The sequence below is a fragment of the Mesocricetus auratus genome, unplaced genomic scaffold (assembly GCF_017639785.1).
Source record: "Mesocricetus auratus isolate SY011 unplaced genomic scaffold, BCM_Maur_2.0 Super-Scaffold_4256, whole genome shotgun sequence".
In the NCBI taxonomy this organism is placed as follows: Eukaryota; Metazoa; Chordata; class Mammalia; order Rodentia; family Cricetidae; genus Mesocricetus; species Mesocricetus auratus.
The window spans coordinates 98890795-98916620 of record NW_024429182.1 but is presented as its reverse complement, the minus strand read 5'-3'; the positions used below and the strand labels follow the sequence as shown (position 1 = coordinate 98916620).

Sequence of the window (25826 nt, the reverse complement as noted above, 5' to 3'; positions counted from 1 at the left end):
ACTTGTTAACTCTTGCAACTAGAGCCTAAGTGGAGCTAAATGGTGCACCTTCAATCCCAGTATTTGGGAGACAGAGGCAGGAGGATCACTCAGAGTCTGAGGCTAGCCTGGTCTACATAGTGAGTTCCAGACCTTGGCTCTCTCTCTCTCCAGGTTAGCCAGGTCTCCACAGGGAAATCCTGCCTCAAAATACCAATAATTAATTAATTAATTAATTAAAGTTAAGTAAATGAGATACCTGACAGTTTTGTTTGTTTCCTTGTTTTTGTTTTTGTATTTTTTGAGACAGGGTTTCTCTGTCAGGCTTTGGAGCCTGTCCTGGAACTCCACTTTGTAGACCAGGCTGGTCTTGAACTCACAGAGATCCACTTGCCTCTGCCTCCTGAGTGCTGGGATTAAAGGAATGAGCCACCACTGCCTGGCTACCTGACAGCTTTGTAAAGTACTAATCAGGCTTTTTTTTTTTTTCTTAATGCATATGTATCTGGGTGAGGGGCAGGAGCATGTAACTGAGCACAGGTGCCCGAGGAGGCCAAAAGAGGGCACTAGATCCCGAGGAGCAGTTTGTGACTTGCCCAGCATGGATCCTGAGAACTGAACTCCGGAACTCTGGGAGAGCAGACAGTGCTCTTAACTACTGAGTCATCTCCTCACCTCCATCAGGCATTTTGCAGAATGTCCCTACAAAAATCTAGTATTTTTCTTGTGATTTCCCAGCATGTGACATCAACTGATGACAGGAGCCACCACTTGATTGCAGAAGTCACTGTCAGGTCTCTTCACCTTGGTTTTTTTAGGTTTTTGAAACAGTGCTGGTATTAAATTTCAAATTTAACAGAGGAAAGCCCTGAACTCCTGACCTTCTGCCTCTAGTCCCCCAAGCGCTGGGATTACAGTGCTGACTTCCCCTATGTATTTATTTACTCATTTAGATCACTGTGGGTTCATGTTTATTTATTTTAGGCTTTGGGTTCTAGTCCAAGACATTATTCATTTTATTGCTCAAATTGTTCCACTGTTGGCTGTTAAGAATTTGTTCCGTTTGGCTCCAGAATACCACTGACACGCCTTATCCTAAGTCTTTGCTTTCTGGAAATCGCCTCTAAATGCATTTTGTTGTTGTTGTTTTGTTTTTTTGATACAGGGTTTCTCTGTATGGCTTTGGAGCCTGTCCTGGAACTCACTCTGTAGACCAGGCTGACCTGGAACTCACAGAGATCCCCCTGCCTCTGCCGCCCGTGTGCTGGGATCAAATGGATGTGCCACCACCACCTGGCATGAGCCCTCCTATTTTTCATTTCTCTGAAATGTTATGTTTTCGGACTGATCCTTTTTATTAGCAATTCTCTCTGGTCTTGTGGTTGTAGGATAATATCATCTCAAAGTTTCTAATAACAATATTGGGAGTAGTGAGTTCAAGGACAACCTGGGCTACATAAAATCCTGTTTCAAAGAACAAAGAAAAGCAGCTTTATTTATTTATTTATTTTTGCTTTTAGCCAGTATAGCTGTACCAAAACATCATTAATTTGCAAATACATCAACCTATGTAGACCAGGCTAGACTTGAACTCAAAGAGACCCTCTGTCTTCTGAGTGCTGGGATCAAAGGTACACACCACCACACCATAGCTTTGCTTTTATGATGCCGTGAGCTGTATTTGCATGTGTGTTTATAACTAAGTTTTCCAGGCTTTAGCTTAAGAAAAATTCTGATAATTTAAATCCTATAGTGGCAGCTGTGGGAGACAAAAAGTATTTTAATTCATTTTGTGTGGGGGTGGGGTGTCTGTGCACACCACAGCACATGTGGAGGCCAGAGGACAATTTTTAGGACTCAGTGCTCATCTTCTACCCCGTGAGTGGGTTCTGGGGATGAAACTCAGACCATCCGAGTTGGCAAGTACCCTTTACTGTATGAGTCATCTTGCCTGCATCCAACTTCTTGTATTTTTTTTTTTTTTACTTTTTATAGTTCAGGGATTAAACACAGGACTTCATACTTGCTAGGCAGGCACTTAACATTGAACTACAACCCAGCCTCAGTGTTTTGTATTTACAATGTATCTTCTTATTACAATCAGAACAGGCTGCATGAGCTGCAACATAGTAACACCACTGGCCACCTGCTTGCAGCTATTATTGTATATTTTAAAACCCCGTAGTCCAGCATGATGCCGATGCCTATAATCCCAGCATTTGGAAGATGGTTCAAGAGGGTCAGGAATTCAAGGTCAACCTTGGCTACATAGGGCCTTGCCTCAAAAAGAAAAATAAACTGAAAAACAAACAACCCTACAAAAGAAACCCAACTGAAACCAAACCAAAATAGAAACAAATTTTTAACCCCATAAAAATGTTATTTTGGCTTGCAGCAGTTCCAAGTTTATAGGGTTGACAAGATGGGTCAGTGAGCAAGGCCAGTAAAGGCACTTACCTCGCCAACGAGTGATGGAGACGTGGTGCAGTGGTGGAGAGCTTGCCTGGCAGAAGACATGTCTGGGGTTCAACCCCCAGCCGGTAAAACAAACAAAACTCGGCTTAGGGACTTAGGCTTCTTTGTTTTCTGTGGTGGAATATTATTTTCATTGATGCTGTGAAATATTTGTTTAATGATGTGTTGCATTCTTTTGTGTTGCATTTGTTTAACTCTGTACAGCTTTGGCTGTCTAAAACATCTGATTGGTCTAATGAAGAGCTGAGGGGCCAATAGCTAGGCAGGGTTGCCAGATAGGAAGAATAAATAAGAGAAATCTAGGCTTGTTAGAAGAGCTAGAATAGAGAAAAAGAGAAGGAAAGGACGTCGACAGAGGGCAGCCACACAGCCAGCCATGGAGTAAGAAGGAAAGAAAGATCTATAGAATAAAGAAAGGTAAAAAGCCCAGAGGCAAAATTTAGTTAAAGAGAAATAGGATAATTTAAGTTAGAACAGCAGGCTAGAAACAAGCCAAGGTAGGGCCATGAATTTATAAATAAGAATAAGTCTCCATGTATTTATTTGGGAATTGGGTGGTGGGCCCTCAAAGGATAAAAACAAAATAAACAACAACAACAACAAAACCCACCAACTACACTCTACCCCTCTACCAGACAGGGTTTCACTGTATAGCCCTGGTTGTCTTGGAACTCACTCTGTAGACCAAGTTAGCCTTGAACTCACAGAGATCCACCTGCCTCTGCCTCCCGACTGCTGGGATTAAGGCAGTGCACCACTATGGCACAACTGGGACTCAGGCTTCTAAAAACCAGATCATTGGACTTTGTGTGTGCCTGCATATGTACATACATACCCCAAATAAATAAGATGTAACACAACAATTAAACAAAAAATTTAAGTCTTATGGTTGTTGTACATTTATATTTCCAGAGACCTTTGCCCACCTCTAAACCTTTATCCTTTTTTATTTTTTTGTTTTTGTCTGAGGCAGAGTCTGTCTATGTAGCACTGCTATCTGTCCTGGAACTCTCTATGTAGACCAGGCTGACCTCAAACTCACAAAGATCTGCCTGCTTCTGTCTCCCGAGTGCTGGGATCAAAGGCATGAGACACACTCTCTCATCTATTTTTTTGTTTGTTTGTTTGTTTTCTGAGACAGAGTTTCTCTGTGTAACAGTCCTGGCTGTACTGGCACTTGTTCTGTAGACCAAGCTGGCCTCAGACTCACAGAGATCCACCTACTTCTGCCTCCAGAGTGTTGGGATTAAAGGTGTGTGCCACCACCACTCAGCTTTTATTTTTTTTTTTATTAAAAGCTTTTAGATTTATTTGATTTTTTTTCCTGGATGGTTGGATGTGCATGAGGCACATGCCTGGTGTCTGCAGAGACCAGAAGAAGACATCGGATCTCCTGGAACTGTAGTTACAGATTGTTACGAGCCACCATGTGGGTGCTGGGAACTGAATCCAGGTGGGTCTACAGAATTTACTTGGGTTTTGGTTTGAGTACTGTGGTGGTGGTATTCAATTGTCTTGACCTCTGTGACTTCTGAGAAGTCAAACCCAGCTGGATCATTCTCTGTATCTACTTGCTACTTGCCTTCTTGTGACTTTCAGGTTTTTCTCTTTTTATGGGTTACAGCTGCTTGGCTATGATGTGCTTGGATATTCTTTTCTTTGTTGGTTTCTTTTTTCCTGCTCGTGTTTTGTTGAAATCCTTGGGTATATGAGGTGATCCTTTTCATCAAATCTATGCAATTCTTATACTTTTGTTTGTTTGTTTGTTGTTTTAAAACAGGGTATCCCTGGCTGTCCTGGAACTTGCTTTGTAGATTAGGTTGGCTTCGAACTCTAAAAAAATAAGGACACGAGTTTCTCTCAATTAAAAATCTGCTATCGAGGGCTGGAGAGATAGCTCAGCAGTTAAGAACACTGCTCTTCTAGAGGTTCTGAGCTCAATTCCCAGCAATTACATGGTGGTTCACAACCATCTATAGTGGGATCTGATGCCTTCTTCTGGCATAAAGTTGTACATGCAGATAAAGCACGAATACACATAAAAAAAAAAGAGGTAGAAAAAAAATCCGCTATTGAGCAGGGTGGTTGTGGTGCATGCCTTTAATCTCAGCACTGGGAGACAGAGGCAAGCAGATCTCTATGGGTTTGAGGCCAGCCTGGTCTATAGAGTTAGTTTCAGGACTGCAATGACTACACAGAGATACCCTGACTCAAAAACAAAAAACCCTGCTATTGTATTGTTAATATCAACATTGTCAAAATATAGAACAAATATCTACTAAGTTTCTCTCATTTATCTATCTGTAATAGATACTAACTGATCTTAAAGACTCTTATTTACTTACTTACTTTTTACTAATTTGCCTTTAAAGACATCTCTGTAGTGTACTATCATGAGGTTTGTATACCTTCAGCAATGCCAATAGTTTATGTTAAACCAGGAAAACTCCAGCATTGTTTTCAGTGGGGACTGGAGTTGATAAATAAGCTGAAATAGCTCTGCATGTTGACCAGCTGCCCAGTCTCTGACTGAGCTGCTTCCTCAGAGTGTCCTGTGCTTCCTTTCCACTCCCTATCTCCTGTTCCAGACTCTGGCCCTAGGTCTATCTGAATTCCTCCCAGTGGCAGGTCTGGGATCTGCTGCTGCTGCTACTACTGTTTCCTCCCCCTGGAATGCTGTTTATCCATCATTCCTCCATGGAATTGTTCACACTCCCCGCTTGCTGCTCTTGGCTCTGCACTTCCTCCATTCCTGTCTAATCTATTCTTCATATAACAGCTGGAGCGAAGTCAAATCACATCTTAGCATGTCCCCATTCTGCTTAAAGCCTTTACAGCCTTTCCATTGGCCTCTGAATGAAGATGAGACTGCTTACACACACGCAAACACACACACACTCACACACACCACACCATACACACATATATCACACACACCACACATGTACCACATATACTACACCACACACACACCATCACACATATACCACACACACACCATACACACACACCACACATATACCACATAACACACACACCACACCATCACACATATACCACACACACACTACACACACCATACACACACATACCACACACACCACACATATACCTCACCCCCACACACACATACCACACCACATACACCATACCACATACACCACACATATACCACACACACACCACACCACCACACATATACCGCACACACACCACACACACACATATCACACATATACAAACACACACCATACACACACACACACAACTTGGCATGGTGTGGTCTGATTCTTGTCCACTTCTCTAGCTTTGTTGGGAGGCACATAGCAGACAGAAGTCCTGGACTGGAACATCGGTTAACTGCAAATGCAGAGACAACACCTCCCATTTCCTCCCTCATTCTGCCTTTCAACCGCTTGAGCAAGCTTTGAGTCTGAGTCCTAGGTCTGCTTTCATTTGCTCTGTCTTGGCTTGGCACTTCCTCCCTAAAGAAAGTAGGAATCATTCCCACCCCTCAGTTCCCCATTTTTTTTGGGTCAGAGGGAGATTTTATTTAGAGTGGCAACTCTGGGAAGAGAGACAAATAAAAGGGTCCAGCTAGGATTGACCCGAAGAATTGGGCAAAGAGGGCAAGAGGTCTGCGTCACTAAGCAGTCCTGGTCAAGCTATGATCTGGAGGAACATTTGATAGGTTGTTCTCTTTTATTTTGAGACAGGGTCTCACTCTGTAGCCCAGACTGGCCTGGCACTTGCTCTATAGTTTATTCAGGCTGGCCTCACACTTAAGGCAATCATACCTCTGCCTCTCAAGTGCTGGGATTCCAGGTGTGTACTATTGTGCCTGGCACTTGTGAGTGTGTGGGTATTCTTATCTGAGTACACACTGAACTCAGAGGTTGACTTCATATATCTTCCTCTATTACTTGGTGGGAGGAGGCCAATGTTGACACGTCACAGTGTGCATATGCAGGTCAAAGGACAGTTTGTAGGAGTTCTCTCCTTCCTCAGTGTGGGTCCCCTGGGGACTGAATTCAGATAGTCTGATTTGGCAGCAAGCACTCTTACCTGTTAAGCTGTCTTGTCAGTCTAGGCTCATTAAAAAGAGAGAGAGAGAGAGATTTATTTTTATTTTAAATTATGCATATGCATGCATGTCTATGTGTGGGTATGTATATCAGTGCAGTTCCCTGCTGAGGCCAAAAGAGGACATTAGATTCTCTGGAGCTGGAGTTACAGGCATTGCGAGCTTCCTGACACAGGTGCTGGGAACAAACTCAGGTCCTCTGCAAGAGCAGTATATGCTCTTAACTACAGCTCCATTTCTCCACCGGGCTCATTTTTTTAATACAAGAAGTTATTAGGAGGTTGGGGATGTAGCCCACTTGGAAAAATACATGCCTAGCATATAAAGCCCTGGGTTCGATGCCCAGGACTATAACTGGATGCAGTGACACATACCTATAATCCCAGCACTGAGGAGGTGGAGGCAGGAAGCATGGGAATCAGAAGATCAAGGTCATCTTTGACTATGTAGTGAGTTAAAGGTCAGGCTGGGTTACCATAGACCCTGTCTCAAAAAAACTGTAAAAGGAAAGAAGTTATGATTATGGGTGATGAATGAAGACACAGAAGAGGCCCGAGTGGCTCATAGCTGGAGGTGTCTGTTTCCTGGGAGCCTTAGCAGTGGACTCCATTTGCCTTTTAGGAAAACCTGTCTGATGGAGGATGCATATCAAGCAGGTTGAGATAGGAAGGGTGGAACCTCCATTTCTCTGGACCATGACTTCTCTTGTTTGAGGAAGGGGCCTGCATGAGGGTTGAACAGACCCTGCCCTAAACCTCCAAGTCATCCCTAACCCTCCACTCTGCACAGCCAGTCCCTGAGCAGCTGCAGCTGGCTCTACCTCTGTAGTGTTATGAGTGGGAAAGGTCCTCCTCAGACTCTGGCTTTGAATACGTGGTCCCCAGTTGATGGCGTTGTTTGAGGAGGTCTAGATGTGGCCCTGCTGCAGGAAGTAGGTCACTGTGGATGGGCTTTGAGGTTTCAAAATGTCACATTACACTCGGTGTCTGTCCATCCTTTCTTTCTTTTCCTTTTTTTTTTTTTTAAACACAGGGTCTCTGTACAGAGCCTTGGATGCCCTGGAACTCACTATGTAGACCAGGCTGGTCTTGAACTCACAGAGATCCACTTGTCTTTTCCTCCCGAGTGCTGGGATCAAAGGCACATGTCACCATGCCCAGCTTGCTAGTGTGCTCCTTTTGCTTCATGCTGACTGTTAGGAGATGTGAGCTCGGCGTCCTGCCCCAGCCACCATGACTCTGTTCTGCCATCATGGATTCTCATCCCTCTGGAGCCATCAGCTACAGTCAACTCTCCCTTAAGTTGCCTTGGCCATGGTGCCTTATCACAGCAACGGGAAGGTATGAAACAGCCTCCGAGTGTAGCCGGGAGTCCTTTACTCTGTATTTCCTGGGCCGCAGCTCTAGTCCAAACCACTGCAGAACCAGGATACTGTACCAAGGGGGCGTGCTACCTCTGCTGTTGCCTTGTCCCATGTCATCCCAGTCCAGCTCTGTGAAGCACAACCTTGGAAAATGTGAAGTTGAATTGTTACCCTCATGCTACGTATGTCCAACCTCTTGACATTGGGACAGAGAATTGTCATCTACAAAGTCCACACACCAAAAATGCACCATCTAATTACACACACAAAAATCTCCTAATGTTTTAAAGAGTTTGTGCTTTTGTGTTGGGCAACATTCATGGATATTCTTGGCTGCATGTAGCCCATGGGTGATGGGGGAAGTCCTGTGTATATGTCAGTAAAGCACTGTTGGCCAATAGGGAACCAAGATAGGTGGAACTAGGAGTCCAGGAGGACTCTGGGTAGGAGAAACACAGAAAGTCAAAATGTAGCTACCGTAGGGGTCAGAAATCTGGACCCCTTTCTCTGGTAAGAGAAATACTTAGACGGAGTAAATACTTAAATCAGAGCTAGCCAGTAAGAACCAAGCAAGGCCAACAGCTTCATAATTAATATAGCCTCCTGTGTGTTTATTTGGGACTGATGCGGCTCTGGAACAGGCTGGCGGGAAGGCTTCTCTTTACACATGGGTCACAGGTTTGACACACTGAAGCCCCAAACCCTCTCTTTAAATTGGCTTCCCATTCACTTCACCCCTAATTATGAGACCTGTGCGATATAACTGCTGCCTGCCTTACCTGCACCACTCTTCCTGTTTACCAAACCCAGGCACACCCTCCTGGTTCCTTGCTGGTCCTTCAGAGGCAGCCCTTCATGCCATTGGCTTCTTGGTGCTGGTTTCTGCCCAAAGGTCACCTCTTTGGAGAGCCTTATCTAAGAACCTTAGTCCCAACCACTATATTTTGTTTCCTTCATAACACTTACCACTGAAACTAGATTGCTGACGGGGAGTTCTCATGACCACTTTTGCAGTTTTATTAATTTTGATTATTGAATGGATACTAAGTGCTTTCCTTAGGCCTGACAGATGAAAAAGGAAAGTGCCCTCTTACCATCCCCCACCCCCATTCTAGAGCCCTCCCTGGATTGAAAACTCTGTCCCATTTGCTACTGACCTGTAAACTCCCCAGAACCACAACTGGCACGGCCAACAGTTATTGAACAGACAGTAAGTCGAATTCTGGCCCTACTCTGTATTAGCGTCCCTTGGAGGGGATGTTAGGGGCCAAGGTCAAGATCAGGCTATGGATTTGGACTAGCGAATTAGTTTCTCTTAAGCACCAGCTTGCTCATTCATTTCAGAAAAGGCAACAGAGGATCTAACTTGTAGACCTGCGAGTGCCAAGTAGCACCAGGCACACCGTCCACCCCCTCATGGGATTTATAGAAGGGATGCATGCCCTGGACATTTTGCAGGTTGACTCCACCATATACCAGTCTGTTCAGAGTCCCTCGATGTTTAGAGCCTTACTTTCCAAAGCTGGTCCAGGGAGAACTCTGCCAGGCATGGAGACTACCTGGAACCATCTCTAGCACCTTTCTGGGGTGCTTGTTTTACTGGGAAGTAATCAAAAACATTGTTATAGTAACATAACCACACATACTTATTGAGTAGGATGAAGGATTCACCAAATGTTTTGAGAATTAGCACTGGGCACTGTATTGGCAGCATCCAGCTTGGCGGAAGCCTATGTGGACAGTACAAGAACAGGCCTCTACATTGGTTAGGGGCCTTTTGGGCTCCCAAAGTGAGCTTCGTGCTACCAACAGAGGATTTTGTTCTGATCCTTTCACGATCCCCTACTCCTGTAGAAGGAACAGGTGGCTTCCTGTTCTGCCCTGGTTGGGGCAAGGGGAAGATCCCAGGGGTGAAGAAAGGGCAGGTGGAAGTTCCAGACCTTAATCTGTTTTCTCCTAGGTCTTACCGTTGCTCAGATTGGACCACCCTGCCTGCCCATTAGCCTCTACCCACTCCTCCCCAATCTGGACATAATGATAGTCATTATCCTAGGATATTATTACCAATGCTATAAACAGCACACTCTATGTAAACAGCATAGGTAACTGCTTCTGAGCATAATTACAATGCTTCCAGAGCCACAACTGCATCAGAGTAAATAATAGCTTCCTTTCCTATCCTTAATACTCCGATATTAGGGACCTATCAGGGCCAATTAGTCAAATCCTAACAGTGAAGGGGTGAGAAAGACCTCGCGTTCTTCCATTGCCTGCAAAGCAAGAAGGGACCCCTCAAGATCCCTGTTAGGAGAAAACGGATTAAAACCCAGAACCCTTCCCATCCCTCCTTAGCCTCTGGGTTCTACCCTCCCAGCTCTCACCTGCAGCTTCTGCAGTGGTAGGGAACTTTAGGAAAGTCAAGATTTCCAAGGATACCAAGAAAGCTGCAGATGGTAGTCTCTGCTGGACACTACTGTATTCTGCTGCCCGCCCAAAAGAACAGCGAGTCCCTTCAAACCGTGGACAGGTCACCTGCTGGTTTTGAGATGGCTGGTGTTCAATCACCATCGCAGTCAACCAATCTAGGCCTGGGTGCTATCAACGATGATGAGGTTACCGGCCACCAACTGGTCGGCTCCCTGTCCCTTCCTTATCTCCAGTTCTCACCGCTTCCTCTTTCGGCCTGCCCCTCCCGTACCCTTTCCACTCTCATCAGCTCTCCAAGAGTTGCAGTCCGCTGCCCGCCCCCACCCCTTCTTCCTGTCCCCGTTGTGCAGTTGGGTGGTATCTCTCCAGAAAGGCGAGGGCGGGGAGGGTGGAGCAAAGGGCGAAGGCCTGGTTAGGCTTCTGGAATCCCTCGCTGTCCTTACTTAGGGGCGCCTCTGTGGCTGGGCCTGGGAGTCTGCGGATTTTCCGCTTTCATCTACCCGCAGACACAAAGGCCAGCCCTGGCGTGCGCGGGAGACGGGCTCGCACTCACGACTGTGCGCACACACGCACAACTACACAAAGACGTGAACACCTCTACACACACACACACATACACACACACACACACACACACACACACACACTTTCCCGACAGGCTCGCTCCACAGCCGTGCACACTCGCATTGGCACGCGCCTGCGTGCACGCGCTCGCGTGGATCAGCCGTGGTCGGCCGCCCAGCCTTTACTCTCTGGGCGCGCACACGCAGAGCCGCGCACGAAGTCACACACGCGCGCTCACACCCGCACGCTCCACGCCCCTGGCGGCGGCCCGGGCGCTGTGCTGCTCGAGCGACGGGCGGGGACCCGGGCGGGGGCGGCGGCGGCGGCGACAGCGGAGGAGGCGGAGCGGGGTGGCCGGGAGCGGGCTGGCCCGCGCTCCTCCTGGCGGCCGGGGATTTTCCAGTTTGGGCGCTGACGCCGCGGACCTCCCTGCGGCCGCCGCGGACCATGGGCGACAAAGGGACACGGTGAGTGCGGGTGGCCGTCCTGCCCCGCGCGCGCGTGGGGACGACCTGGGGGAGGGCATGGGCGGAGGTTCCAATCAGCGTCACCCGGGATCTGGCTGGCACTCTGTTCTCCGCCCAAGTCTCTTGTGTGGTCGCTGGCCAGCCAGTACCATGTGTAAGGACCGAGGCAGCCAGGGTGGGCTCACGGTTCCTGGCCAAGACAAGCTCACACACCCTGCACTGGTCGGCAGATTCGAGGACGCTCCGGGGCAGGCTGACACACCACACACACGCTCATGAACACAGGAGCACCCTCCTGTTGGCACACACTGACAGCCGCTGCCACACTCTTTGCATTTGTGACACGACGACGTCACACACGCTCTCTCTTGCGCACACACTTGGTCTGTCAACACATTCTTGCTGACAGTCCTGTGAGCATACACAGGTCCTGTTAGCATACATACGCACCAGCTCTAACACACCCTCGTGTTGCCACACTTAGGTGGGCATACACTAACACACATATCCTGTCACTTGAATGCTGCAAGGCACGCTCTGGCTGGTGCACACAGCCTGTTAACCCTCTCTGGCATGACACGGACATGACTGATGCGGCCACACGTCTTAGTGACACACCAATGCTAACCACACTGCACGTCAGAAAATGCCTGTAGGGCCTGACATCCCACTGGGGGTTTTGGGGGATACTCCCTCCTGACTTCCCATGGCAGGACTGGAAACACGGGCCACAGAGTAGAGGACTCTGTCTGGGGCCTGGAAAGGCAGGTCCCATTCACATGGCTTCCTTCCCCTCTGACCTCCAAAGCACATAGCTGGGAGTTACATTTCGCTGAGGGAGGCGAGGAGAACCGTTTTTTTTTTTTTTTTTTTTGCAGAGCCTCCCTTGAAAGGAGAGGTTAGGCCCTCAAAATGAAAACGAGGGCAAAGGCTAGGGGAGAGGCAGGGAAGCTCTTGGGGTCAGCCTTAAGACCTAAACCTGCCCTGGTCAACCTTCTACCAATTTGCCTCCCTGGCCCCTGGAAGTCTCATTGCGGTCCTCCTGGGTTCCTCTAGCCTTCCTGCACCTGCTGCTTTTCATGGTTCTCCTTATCATTCTTATCTTTGTGTCCGTCCCTCTGCCTTTACATCCTTTCTTCCAATATTTAGTTATTAAGCCCCTGATGTATACTAGAAATAGCATAGGGGATCAGAGATGAGCAGAGAGGAAACATCCCTGTGGCCACATGGTGGGATCCTTAAACAAAATGATTTTTCACTTGCTGCCTGCTGAGACTCTTAGCAGTGTGTGAAAGAGACTCCAGAGGTTATTCCCATTTCCCAGGAGTAGAAACTGAGGGACTGAGGTAACTCAGATCCTTCATGGTTGGAAACTGGTTCCCCACCAGCCTCCCTACTGGATGGCTCTTCCAGGAGGTTAATTTTCCTTTTCTGGTTTCCCAAAAGAGGAACCAAAGAATGAGAAAGGTCACTTGCCTTGCTTAAGGTCAGGAGGAGGCAGAGGCCAGAACCCACTGTGTCTGTGTCTCTCCTTGGGGCCACTAGGTATTGTGTGGACCCCAGGTATGAGGACTTTCAGGGTGCCTGCACTGTGCAGAGGCACAGCCGAGGGAGACTGCAGAGGGTCATGAGGTGTTTGCATTCACCTTGAGGCCCAGTTCCTAGCAGCTGGCTAGCCAGCACTGTGACCCAGACTTCCGTCCTTGGAGGAAGGATGTCGGCTGTCTTCAGCCATATCCATCTCCCCTTGGAGACCCTCCTGACCTGTGAGGTCAGGCTTTGCTTCAGTAGGGCATAGCAAGGAGTCAGCAGCCATCCCTTCTCCTTTGTTCTGCTGTGCTGCTGGTGACCAGGGTGACTCAGCCCTGCAGGGCCTCTCTGTAACTAGGGGAGAAGTGTCACATGCCTCCCTGATAGCGAGAATTGTCACAGGATGAGGACACCTGTTGGAGAACCTGTCTGAGGCCAGAGCTTTGTCCTTGACTCCCCCTGCTCTGCTTCTAACTCAAGGGCAGACCTAGTATTCCCATCTGTAAATTGGAGCAATCAGAACTTTGGTTTTCATGGTTCCCATGAGCTTACTGAGTTTACTGGTCATAGAAGCAGGAATTGCCTAGGCCTGGAAATATGGTTTGGCTATATAAACTCCACCTGTCCCTGCCTGTCCTTCCCGCCCCGCCCCTCCAGGATCCTCTAGAACTCCAAATTCTGATACTCCCTTTCTAGACCAATTTGGATAAGAAAGGCAAAAATCACAAAGAGATTTTGACCATCGTGTTCCATTAGTCATGAGATTTTACTATGTGAATTGGAAAGGCCTTTGTAAATATCCAACACTCAGGCTCTGGAGTCTGCACACCTATCGGTCTGTCTCAAATTTCACCCTACTGAGGAAGTGATAATGAGCATTAATCGAAACCATCACTGCCCTCTGGGAACTCCCTGGGTCAAGAGAGAAGAGTTACAGGCCCGGAATGTGCTGGCACCAAGATGGGGCCCTAACAGGGGTCTCAGGAGCACAGGCTCATTTGTTAAGCAAGTGGCTTCTTTGTACCCTGGGGCTGGAGTTTCTAAAGATGAATCCCCAGAAGATTCATTCCCAAGTGGTTGTGATGCAGGACACAGCACTGTGGGAGATAGAAGAGGAATCCCCGCCCCCCCCAGCTCTGGGCTGGATGTGGCCCGAGGCTGTCCAGAGTAGTCAGAGCTGTAGAGACAGACCTAAGGAGGCTGAGAAATGGACCTGGAGTGCCTTGCCAGACTGGAGATGGGAAAGGCGGCCTGCAGCCTGGGGGTGGAGCTCAGGAGGTGAACACTGGCTTGTTATCCCCAGCCTGGGAGTGTCAGGTTGAGGAGACGGGACTTTTCTCCCTGAAAGGAGAGCGTGGGGCGATGGAAGGGCAGGAGTGAATCTTCCTTTTAGACCTGGAGGAGCTCTCTGGCCAACCAGCCTAGCACTCAAGTTTAACAAGAGACTCTGTCTCAAAACATAGGGTGGGGAGTGTCAGAGGAATATTCTGGATATTAACTCCTGGTCTTTACATACATGTACATACATGCATATGCACATTAGCACATATACAAGAAGTATTGCATAATCTCACTGTATTCCTCCCACACAGTTTATTAACATAGGAATTGCTGTTCCCATTTTAAAGATATGGAAATAAGCTGGGCGTTGGTGGTGCAGAGGCAGGCGGATCTCTGTGAGTTCAAGGCTAGCCTGGTCTACTGATCGAGTTCCAGGACAGTTCCAAAACAATGCAGAGAAACCTTGTCTCAAAACAACAACAACAACAACAACAAAAGAAGCAAACCTAAAAAAGATATGGAAATAAGCTAGGAGAGAGAAAGCCTGGCCACCACCATTCAGACAGCTAGCATCTGCACAGAGGTCTCTCTGCCCAGCAGGCCCTCTCTGCTACTCTATACTCAGAGGGAAAGGGGCTTGTCCTATCCACAGCTGGTCTTTCAGCTGGTCCTACTGACTCTAAAGGTGGCCTGAGGGATCATCTTGAGGCAACAGGAGGGCTGGAGTGGAACTTCCTTTGCTGCAGATGTTGGTGACCTCTCCCCTTGTATCCCCCCACCCCCACTGGGCCCCAGGGAGGGAGGGTGGCTGTATTGGGGACTTGAAATCACCAGCTCTCTGTGAACCTTGGCTGTCTTTCTTGAGGTGGTTAAGCCCTGGGTGACCCTCTTTGGCTAGAACATAGGGAAGTCCTGTGGCTTTGGCAGGAGTGTTCCTGGGTTGCTGCTGGGCGTGGCGGTGAGCCTGGCCCAGTGTCCCTGATTCCCAGCTGGCTTCTGGGCTGCAGACGCCTTTGATGTCTCATTTCAAGTCTGGACCTCCTGGCCTAAGACTGAAACCTCTAGCTGGCATGGGGTCAGGGGTCCTTAGCTGTGGCTTGCCTCCTCTAGGGCCCGTCACACGGCTGTGTTGGCCGAAGACAACAACAAGGAAACCCAGAGTGGCTATCCTTTCTACTGCTTGTTGGGGTGACATGCTGACTGTCTAGCTGAGACCTGCATGGGTGGCAGGGGAGCCAGGAGTGGGCTGAGGAAGATGAGGGAGGCTTTGACAGATTCCTCTGGACCTCAGCCTAGGGACAAAGGGGCAGGTGGGGACTCGAAAGCCTTCTGAGTGGACGCTGGTAGTTACCTCGGAAGGATATGGATGACCTTGGTGTCGGGAGAAGGAAGAATGTGATGAGGAGATGACGCGGACAGCAGAGCCTTGGAGAGCACTGGTGTGGGGCGGAGAAGCAGCAGACAGCTGAGGACAGCTGGGCCCTGGAGTCCTAGAGGCAGGGAAGAGCGCAGAAGCTGGGGGAGGAAGGGCTGCAGCAAGGTCCCCACATGCAGCCAGGAGGTAGATGGGCATGGGGGGGGGGTTTGGTGGAGTGGGGAGGCATCCAGCTGAGCACAGTAGGCAGAGGAGAAAGGGGTGGTCTCTGTTTTTCTGTGTGCTTTCCGGACCCCTCCTCTGCAAAATGGTCACAAAGCACTCAAAGTCAGCGAGGACTTCCTGGAGGAATCCAGGGCTTGTAGGATAGAAAAGACATACTGTGGTATGTGAACTGGCCGGGGCAGGCAGGCTCCTGGAGGGAGGGTCCTCTGACTCCCGTGGAAGGGCTTCCTGGATCAGGTGACCCTGAGCTGGTTGCTGTATCTCAAGGAAGGCCTAGGTGGCAGGAGGGTGCCCTAGACAGAAAGAAGAGCCCATGCCAAGGTATTGACACTAGCTCAGGTGTAGGGCTGTGAGGGCAAGGCTAAGGGGGTGACAGCTCTAGCCCTAGGCACTGGAGAGACTGAGTAACATGGCATGGTCTTTCTTGTTCCCCAGGGGTGGTGGTGCTCTTTCCTTCCCCTTTGGTTCTGGCTAAATCTGCTTCTTGTCTGTGGGCCCACCAAGCCTTCAGATCTGGTGGAAGACTCCTGCCAGAGCTTTGTTGAACTGGATTGAACTCTGTCCCCTTTATGTCTCTGCTGGGGCCCTCTAAGTGCTGACGTAAATTCCATCTCTTCCATTAGGGATCCCTCTGAACCAAAGCATGGGGCTGGCTATTCAGAGGAGAGGGATCATGGCTCATTTAAACTGGAAGGTTCCAGGCAGAGGCAGTAATATCAGACCGGAGGCTGCCTAGCGGACCATGTTCACACTCCACGGGCCTGGGGTTGCTGAGGGAGAGTCTTGTCATTATATATATGCTGGGACAGAACGAGGGTCCTCCTGGCAGATTCCAGTCACTGCCTTGCCATGTGCAGGATGGATCCTGTCCCCGGGAGTGGGTGGCTTGATTCCTAGCAAGGGAGTGGAGAATGGGGGTGGGACAGGGTGACTGTTTTGAGAGGGGGAACAAAGGGCTCTGTTGTCCAGCCCCTTCCCTGCCTCCCTCCTCAGAGGAGCCCTGGCTGGGTCATCTCTCAGGAGACAGCCTCCTCCTTCCTGGGACTGGCCCATCTCTAGAACTGCCTCAGAGGAACTCCTTGTTCCTGCTCAGGAGACCTGATGCCAGATGAGGCCCTGGCAGGCCAGGCCCCAGGGGCTGGACTTCATAGGTCCCTGGAGCTCTGTGTGATTGAAGTCATACTGAAAGGATGGGGCCCTGTCTGGTGAGGTCCCCATAGAGCTTGGGTCCCAGAGAGAGAAAATTGGCTGTTGACTAAAGAGCCTCAGCAAGGTGGGGGTTGTGGCAGGAGGCAGAATGGCCCTTCCATGCTGGCCTGGGGCCTATGGATTCACAATGGGGCCCCTCGATGCTCTTACAATTTCACCCCTGCCATGTTGTCACCAATGGGGGTGGAAAGGTTTTGGCAAAAGGCCAAGGGAGTAGACTGGGATGGCCCATTCTAGGAGCACTCCAGTCCTAGTTGACTGCTCACTCTATGCTGTGTGACCTAGGACATGAGATTCACCAACTCTGAGCCCTAATGTCCATAGGAATCAAATCAGCCAGCGTGTGCAAGGCTTCTCTTGCATTTTGATTACTGGCTTTTCTTCTGGGGCCCAAAAATTGGGGGTTGGACATCTCAGGCCTTTGTTACAAGCGAGTAAGGTAGAGACTGCCAAGGGAGTGGGTCCCGGATAGAGAGCCCGTGGTGTTGAAGGTCCAGAAAAAAGTACCTTCTGCTTGCTTCTGTGGCATTAAGTCTTCCCTGAGAGGTGGCCTTCACTCTCTGGTCTCATCTCCAGTCTCCAGGGATCAATCAAATCAACTGGTCACTGGCAAATAAATCCCTGACGGTCAGTTGCCTCTGAATAAGTGATTCTTTCTTAAACATGTTTCTCCCTTCCCTTCAGCACCCTCCATCCCCACCCCCCACACAGGGCTTCTTTGAGTAGCCCTGGCTGTCCTGGAACTCACTCTGTAAACCAGGCTGGCCTCGAACTCAGAGATCCGCCTGCCTCTGCCTCCTAAGTGCTGGGATTAAAGGTGTGCACCACCACCTCCCAGGTTCTTCAAGGGTCTTTGGGGATCACTTTCTTCAGGGGGCGCCTCTTCTAGGCCAGCCTCTCTCAAGCTACCAGCTCTATCAGGCATGGATTAGTTGCTCTGGGTAAAACCAATTTCCAGGTTTCAAATACCAGCTCTGACGCTCAAAAGCTGATTGTCTAACCAATTGTTTAGCTGGTTGTAGCTCCCTGTCTGTAGAACTGGGAGGAGGTTGTCTTGAGGGTGAGGTGAGTTGAAACAGGTCTAGCTCAGAGTCCTGGCACAGTGTCAGGACTGAAGGTGAGTGTTGAATGCGCTCCCTAGGTCAGCCTTCCTTACCAAGCTGAGCTCCCCAGGGAGGGAACTGGCTGATTCAATTTTTCGGGCCCCAAAGGCTCTATCCTTAGTGCACAGGGAGTGACTTGGCCCCACGTAAAACCCTTCCCATCTGATAGGCCTGGATTCCTCCAGGAAGCCCTCCAAGCTTTCTGATCTCTTTGCTGTCTTCCCATGTGCACGCCTACCTCTCTCCCTGCTTGTACTTTCTGGTATGAAGCAAGAACTCTGCAAGGGCACCTGGCCCAGGCTGCCTTGTCCCTAGTATCTGTGCAGGCCTGGCATGGTTCTGAGCTCCATAAATATTTGTTCAGTGAAAGAAGCTGAATGTAGGCGGTTCAGTGGGAGATGTCCTCGGAAGGGAGAGAAGGATCTCAGAGCAGTGCAGAGCCACAGGAATCACATTAGGCTCGTGGCCCAGAAGGCAGAGGTCATGGAATGGCCAACTCTCTCTCAATTAAAACAGCGTAGCTTCTGATCACGGAACCTCCTGGCAGGGGATTGATGGCCACCGGCGCTGCTGCCGCTCTTCCTGCTCCCTCTCAGTAGCTTCGCCGGAGCGTCTCTCTGCTTGTCCAAATCTGTGGTAGTAGGGATTAAACCCATGTGTGCTAGGTAAGTGCTCTACTGCTGAGCTGTAGCCCCAGCCCTGTTTTTGTTTTTTAGCTCAGGCTGGCCTTCATCTCTTTGCACAGCGAAGGTTGATCTTGAACTTTTGATCTCCTATCTCTACCTTCAGAGTGCTGGGATGACAGGCCTGTGTCAGCATGCTTGGCTGATGTGGGTGTCGGGGATTGAACCCAGGGCATCACACATCCTAGGCAAATACTCAAACACTTCATCAGCCGAGCTGCATCCTAGCCCCAAATTCCACTTGTTAAGTGTCCCAACGTGGAGCCATCTTCCCCTGACCTCCAAGCGTGGGTTCCTTCTGTCATGATTATCCTCAGATGTTCCTGAGCCTTCGTTCTCCGCTTTGTATGGTAGCATGAGAGCAGGGAGTCCCACTTGAGGGTGGACATCTGGATCTGGCGACAGTACACCCAGTGTGGTTTGACCTGGCTTGAGGAGGGGGCCGTGGCTTCCCATGATCTGCCCGGATCAAGGATCTCTTTATGCAATTCAAGAGCCTGCCTTGGCTGGCAGAGCCCCGGACTCCCCATTGGCTGCCCAGTGGGCAAGTACTCAGACCTACCTCATTATAAGGGACAGAATTCTGGGCACTGGATCCAGCAGGCTGTGGTCATAATCAGCTAATTAAACCACCCAAGGATGGATGCTTGGCCCAGAGGAGTGTGTGGGGGGTTAGGAGGAGGGTGAGCCTGGGAGAGGGTAAGAGGGATGCTGAGAGCTGAGTTTGCAGGGCAGGGCTGGGAAAGGGAAGCAGGAAGCAGGGAGAGGAGCTAGAGGGCAAGGGAAGGGACAGGTGCAGAGAGGGTGCCCTCTGGGCAGAGCACCCTGGTAAAACAGGAGCCCGAACCCCCACTTCTTAGGTCTCTCTGAGCCTCAGTTTCTCAATGTGTCAAGGAGGAGGTGGGAAAGGCTTTGGCCTAGGAGGTCGCTGGGATGGCTCCTCACTTTCCAGGTTCTGTGCTGAAGAGAGGAAAAGGCCCAAGCAATGCTGCTCAGTGCTCAAGAGCAAAGGCATAGCCTCCAGTTGCCTGTACTGAGGGAGCAGCCCACAGCGCAGCCAGCAGGAACCCACGGATCTGAGCAGCCCTGGGCCGAGGCTAATTGGAAGGGGAGGCTTGCCAGTAGCCCAGCCAGAATGCTCTCCCCAGGTACAAGCTACCCACAGGCTGAGTCCTGCCACTGTCCTGTGATTCAAAATAGTGTCCTCAGGGAGGGACTGTTTAAAGTGCTGTTGTCCCTCTCCAAGGATGGAGCACTGTCTTTTCCATCTCTGTAGGAACTTCCCGAGTTGTATTGTCAGGGTGTGTGTAGTGTGTGTGTAATGTGTGTGTGTGTGTGTAATTTGTGTGTGTAGTGTGTGTGTGTAGTGTGTATGTGTGTGTAGTATGTGTGCAATGCATGTGTGTGTGCATGTATAGTATGTATGTAGTGTAGCATGTGTATGTGTGTGTGTGTGTGTGTTGGGAGAAGGGACTCCCAAGAGGTAGAGCCCCAAGGTTTTGGGTGTGGATTTTACAGTAAGACAGACTCAGCTACTGCCCACTGAGCTCTTACTAGTTCACTTTCATGGTCTTGGTCAAGGGACTTGGACTCTCTGGACCTCAGTTTTCACACTTGGGAAGTCAGTGCACACATCACTCTGGGTGGCTATGGGCCCAGAGGTAAGGGTTTAATTAAATCACTAGTATAGATGGGATGGTGGTTCACACCTGTGATCCGAGCACACATGAGGATTGCCTTGAATTTCTGAGGGGCCAGTGAGATAGCTCAGCTGGTGAAGGCGCTTGCTGCAGACTGACTACCTGAGTTTGATCTCTGGAGCCATGTAGTCAAAGAAGAGACCCTTTTCTCAGACACACAAGTAAATAAAATAAGATGTATACGTCACTTGTTATGAAGCCTGGGAAATGGACTTCGGCCTTTCTTTGCCTGTCCCATCCACCCATCCCCTCCCTGTTCCTCCTTTCCGCCTCCTGACTCTCCCCCAGCTGGTCCAGGGCTCTGCACACTGCTTCATGGTGGTCAGCGGGGCAGCACAGGACCATAGAAGACCAGTCACGGCAGGAAAGGGAAATGAGACTGCCCAGGGCCAGCGCTGTAGGGCTGGGGTGGGGTGCCTCTTCTTTGGCCTCTGTGAGCCAAAGCAGATTCTCTAAGAGGAAGTGGGGAGAGATGGCAGAGCTGGGAGTAACTGTGGAGAGAGGGCCCCTGGCACCCCTGGCCCAGCTCTAGCTCCTTTACCCCTCACCCCCTTTCAGAGCCCAGAGTCTGGTTCTCTGCCAGGGAAGCTGACAGGCCACTTTTTCACACACTTGGAAAACAACAGCCCTTCCTGGTTCCCAGCATTCAGCAGGAGGGGCTGGGGAGATGTTGGGAGGTCTGGGGGACCGGCAGCACATGGCAGGAGGTTGCCTCTGTTTCCCCAACCTCCTGCCAGCCTCAGAGTTGGCCTGTGACCTGCCCCCAGCAAGGGCCTCTGACTTGGAGGATGCCTAGGGAGCTGGTTATGTAAGTCAGCGAGACTCCCTGCTCACTTCCTCCTCCCCTCCCCAGTGAGGCCCTGCAAGCAGGAGGCAGGTGCTGCTTTGCTCAGACTCTCTAGGCCCAGCGGGCTCTGGTGACCATCCTGCGCTGGGGTGTGGTGGGTGTGGGGGGGGTGGTCTCCTTGTCCACACCCTGTGGGGCAAGCCTCGTGAGCTGCCTCAGTGCAGGCCTCTGGGCTGGCACCGAGCTTTGCCTCCTCCCACACCCTTCATTAGAGGAAACAGGCGGCAGGCCTGAGATCATTTGCCTACAAACTGCCCCCAGTGGGGAGCTGGCCTCTGTAACCAGAAGAACAAATCGCCAGCATTTTTCAGTTTGTTCCGTTCCATCCCACAAACATTTCTCCGGTGCTGGCTAGGTGCCAGGCCTCTACTACAGGCATGTCCCTGGAGTGGCTCAGCCTACCACAGTGGACATTTAAGGAGCAGTTCGGCTCCATGTGACACCTACGGGTGGACTGTTTCTCTGTGGCTGACATGCTGGTCCTCCCGGAGTTCTCATGAATGGAAAGCTGTCTCTGGCAGGTTGTGGTTTTCAGGGCCAGCTTATTCCCTTTTAACTGGGCCATGCCACTCCCCGCCAGGAGGTGCCATTGAACAAATGTTTCTCTGAGCATCTTGCCAGGCCCTGGGCCCTATGCTGGACACCTGAGATAGGAAAAAAAGGCAGCCTCTCATGGCATCTGTACGTTTCGGGGAGACAGAAAACAAGTGGCTGTAACATGCTTAAGAGAGTGGTAAGGGGTATCAGTTTAAAACCAGAGACAGCAGTCCTAAGGCTCTCTATAGAACAGGGATACTGGAACACGCTGTGGGAGATGCATTTGATAGGCCCCAGAGATGAGCTTGGTGGCCTGGAGAACCCCTGTGTCAGGTTGAAGTTCATGGCTTTTGATAAGGAGTTTCTTGGGAATGCAGACTGCTGGGAGGGGGGGCATAGAAAGAAATCTGGAGTGAAGCTAGTCACGTTAGTGAATGTAATCCCAGCACCCAAGAGAAAGAGGGAGGAGGATGGCTGCAAGTGTGAGGTCATCCTGCTCTGCATTGTAAGCTCTGCGTCAGCCAAGGTGACGTAGTGAGTCTCCTCCACCCCCAACCCCTCTTTTCTAAACTAAAACAAAAGGTCAAGAAATCAGGGTGAAAAGTGAAAGTATCACAATGAGTGTTTTAGTAAGATTGGAAATGAGATGAACACATTGGCAGACACTGGGCAAACTGGAAGCCAGGGCTGCCTTGGTGGCAAACAGCATGGGAAGCCAGGGCTGCCCGGGGTCTACCCTGGTGGCAGGCAGAGGTTTCAAAGCTCATCTCTGGCAGAGAAGACCTTGCAAAAGGCCATTGGAGATCTCCAGCAGAGTGCAAGGCTGGCGAGTTAAGTCTTAGGGGAGACAGTTCGGGTTTAGCTCTGGTTAGTGGCCAGGAAGGGGCCACTATGTGCTGCTCTCTATGGTTTAGAGGGCCATCTTTAAGAACGCTGAAGTCGAACGGTGTGGCAGAGAGAAGAGTAGGCTGGGATTCTCACCTTCCCATACCCGCATCTGTCTGTGGGTGAGATGCTCAAACTCTGGGGAAGTGGTACCCTTCTTCACTGTAGTGTCTGTGCTAATGAGAGCACCCAGCATCTTAACAGGGTTCATCTGGAGGGGTGAGATTTTTATCATGAGTCTGTGTGGCCCCAGGGCTGTGGGAGAAAACTGAAGGCATTTAAAAGATTCAGTAAGGAGAATTTTGATTTTTTTGGCAGGTTTTTTTTTCAATATCCTAAAAAGGACAAAGCTGGTGACACGTTATAATCAGGCAGCTAATATGTGCACTGCTCTTCCTCACATGTAGCAGCACACTGCCTTTCTGCAACCATTCAGCAGACGTGATTGAAATCACTGTTTTGCAGAATGAACCCTGTCTAGGAGGGAATTTTCAGAGGACTATGAGGAGCCCTGCCCAGGCCATAGATGGTCCAGGGTTCCTCCAGCCTCAGCTTCCTTCTGAGTGAGAGAGTATCTGGCACAGAGGCGACCCGAGTCCGTACTCCCTGTGGAGAATCCCATTCCCTGGAGCCCCAGCTCAGACATCCAGTCTGAGTGATGATGTGTGTGTCTTCTAATGCTGCTCCATTCCACCAGCTTCTGGCCTGGGCGGTCCCACCAGTCTTCTGCCTGCCCTCGGTTCAGTATAAAGCCTTGAAGCACTCCTTTTGTTCAGAAACACAACCGACAGTGACCGCCCCAGCTTAACAATTGCTGCCTCTAGGGGCTTCCATGATTTTCAGGAGGTACCAAGAGCCCTGCAGCTCCTGGCTCTAACTTCCTGCCTGCTGTCTCCACACTGTGGACACTGACTTTCCACACCCGTGTGTCTATCAGATCAGCATTCTTGCCTTGGTGCTTCCTCCTCCAATGGATAGAACCTTCTTTGTATGTTGTTCTCAAGACATGATCTCACTATGTAACCCAAGCTGACCTTGTAATCAAGATGATCCTCGGGCCTCAGCCTCCTGAGCATTGGGAATGAAGGTATGTACTTGTCTCCTTCCTTAGGACCTTCCATCCCTCCATCCATCATGTGGGAGACAGGGCCACATGTATCCCAGGCTGACCTCAGATTCATTATGTATTCAAGGATGACCCTGAACTTGTGATCCCCTTGTTTCCATACCCTGAATGTTAGGATGCAGGCATGTGCTATTGGAGTGGGATTATGTATTGCTAGGGATGGAACCCAGGGCCTCCTGCATGTGAGGCAAGCATTCTGGCAAGCGAGCTACCTCCCGGCTCTCCTTCCTTCAGTCTTAACATGAACAGTTGTTTGGGCACCTCTTCCATGTGTGGAGCTTTCTCTTGGCTCTGTGCTCCCCTGAGGAAGAACGAATAGTCCTCGGGGTCCCTTGGCACCTGACAGGACTCCTTGGTGGCACTGTGTCTCAGGTGGGCTACCGACAGATAGAAGGGTCCTCTGCTCCAGTTTGAGACAGTTAGGGGAGGTGGGTCAGAGCAGACTCAGAGGAAGTGGGCTTGAGCTGCTGACCCAAAGGAGAAGCACTCTTTCCTTTTTCTCACTTCCTTCCTGGTCCTTGTGCTGAAAGAAAAACAGACAGAACCAGTAGAAAAGGGGAAATGGATGCATTTTGAGCCGGGGTTCGGGATCTCCTAGCCTGGAGATGGATAAAACAAGGTCCGAGTCTTTCTTCTTCCTTTCCTTTTGGGACGCTCTTTCTGCCCACATAGGACATGCAGATACTGGCTACAAAACTGACTTAGAGGGCTGTCTTACTGCGGTGTCGTGTGCATGCCGGAACTCACCCTTCCCTTTATCTGTCTTATTGGATCTAAGTTCAAGTCTTGACAAGCACTTGAGGCTCTGTAACTCTGGGCAGGTTTTGCTGTGTTTTTGGGTCTTGGTTTCTTCTGCATACCATAGAATGGATAACACCTTCCTCACAGGGTGGTGTCACTCTGAAGGGCAGAGCAGGCGTCTTTGACGGTGTCTGTTGGTGGAGTAGAAGCTGCTTTCAGGTCAGCAGCTTAAGAGCACTGACCATCATCTGGGCCAGGGCCAGGCACACAGTGCCCACCCATCTTCTGGGAACCGTCTCATTTCTGCACCTTAGCGCCCCTCCCCCCAGCTCAGTGCTAAGCACACTGGGGCCAACTTACTGTCTTAGTTATTGTTCTGTTGCCATGAAGAGACACCATGACCAAGGCCACTTATAACAGGAAGCATTTAACTGGGACCTTGATTACAGTTTTAGAGGGAGAGTCTAAGACAACCATGGTGGGACGCATGGTGGCAGGCAGGCATGGCACCAGAGAAGTAGCGGGGAGAGAGAGAGAGAGAAGAGAGAGAGAGGTATGATTGTGATTGGGCCTACCTACCACGGACTTTAAAAACCTCAAAGCCCACCCCCCAGTGACACACCTCCTCCAAAAAGGCCACACCTCCTAATCCTCCCTAAACAGTTCCACCAACTGGGAACCAAGCATTCCAACATATGAGCCTGTGGGGACCATTCTCATCCAAACCTCCACACTTTCCTACCGTCCATTTTCCATAAAGGCTTGTGGATGAGGTGTATCAATAAATTTATCATTAATGCAGGACAGGGGGTGGGACTAGGACAAATAGAAGCAAATACTGGTTTGTAAGGTGAGTCAGGAAGTGACAGAAGCATCTGGAAGGCCCAGGAGATGGACAGTGAGGAAAGAGCTGGGCAGTGGGAGGTGCAACGTGCTTGACATGAATGGAAGGACACGAGGCCCTCACTGTGTAAGGCTGTTGCTCTGAAACTCTCTAGGGTCTAGTGCTTTCCTGGATGTCTTGAGAGGAGGCAGTGGCTGGTTTCTGCTGTTCAAGAAGATCTGTCGCAAGTCCCCAGCTGCTCTTCTGCCCCAGCAGCTTTAAGTCCTTTCACTCTGTGGACCACGGCCTCTAAAGTGTCTGCCTACTGCTTCTTCCTTCCAGGAGTACGGTGGGGGCTGGGAGAGGATGCTTCAGGCCCATGCTCAGGTCTGTTTTCAGAAA

The 25826-nt window shown here is 50.1% G+C and overlaps 1 protein-coding gene across 1 annotated transcript in view; it reads left to right on the top strand.

Annotated features, from left to right (window-relative positions):
* The first annotated feature begins 11211 nt into the window (after positions 1–11211).
* The window catches only part of Arrb1 (arrestin beta 1), a 70838-nt gene continuing 56223 nt past the window's right edge, over positions 11212–25826 (top strand). Inside the window, exon 1 of the mRNA XM_005073983.4 lies at positions 11212–11359. Within this exon, the coding sequence (XP_005074040.1) occupies positions 11340–11359 (20 nt within the window). The 5' untranslated portion in view covers positions 11212–11339. The remainder of the gene's footprint in view (positions 11360–25826) is intronic.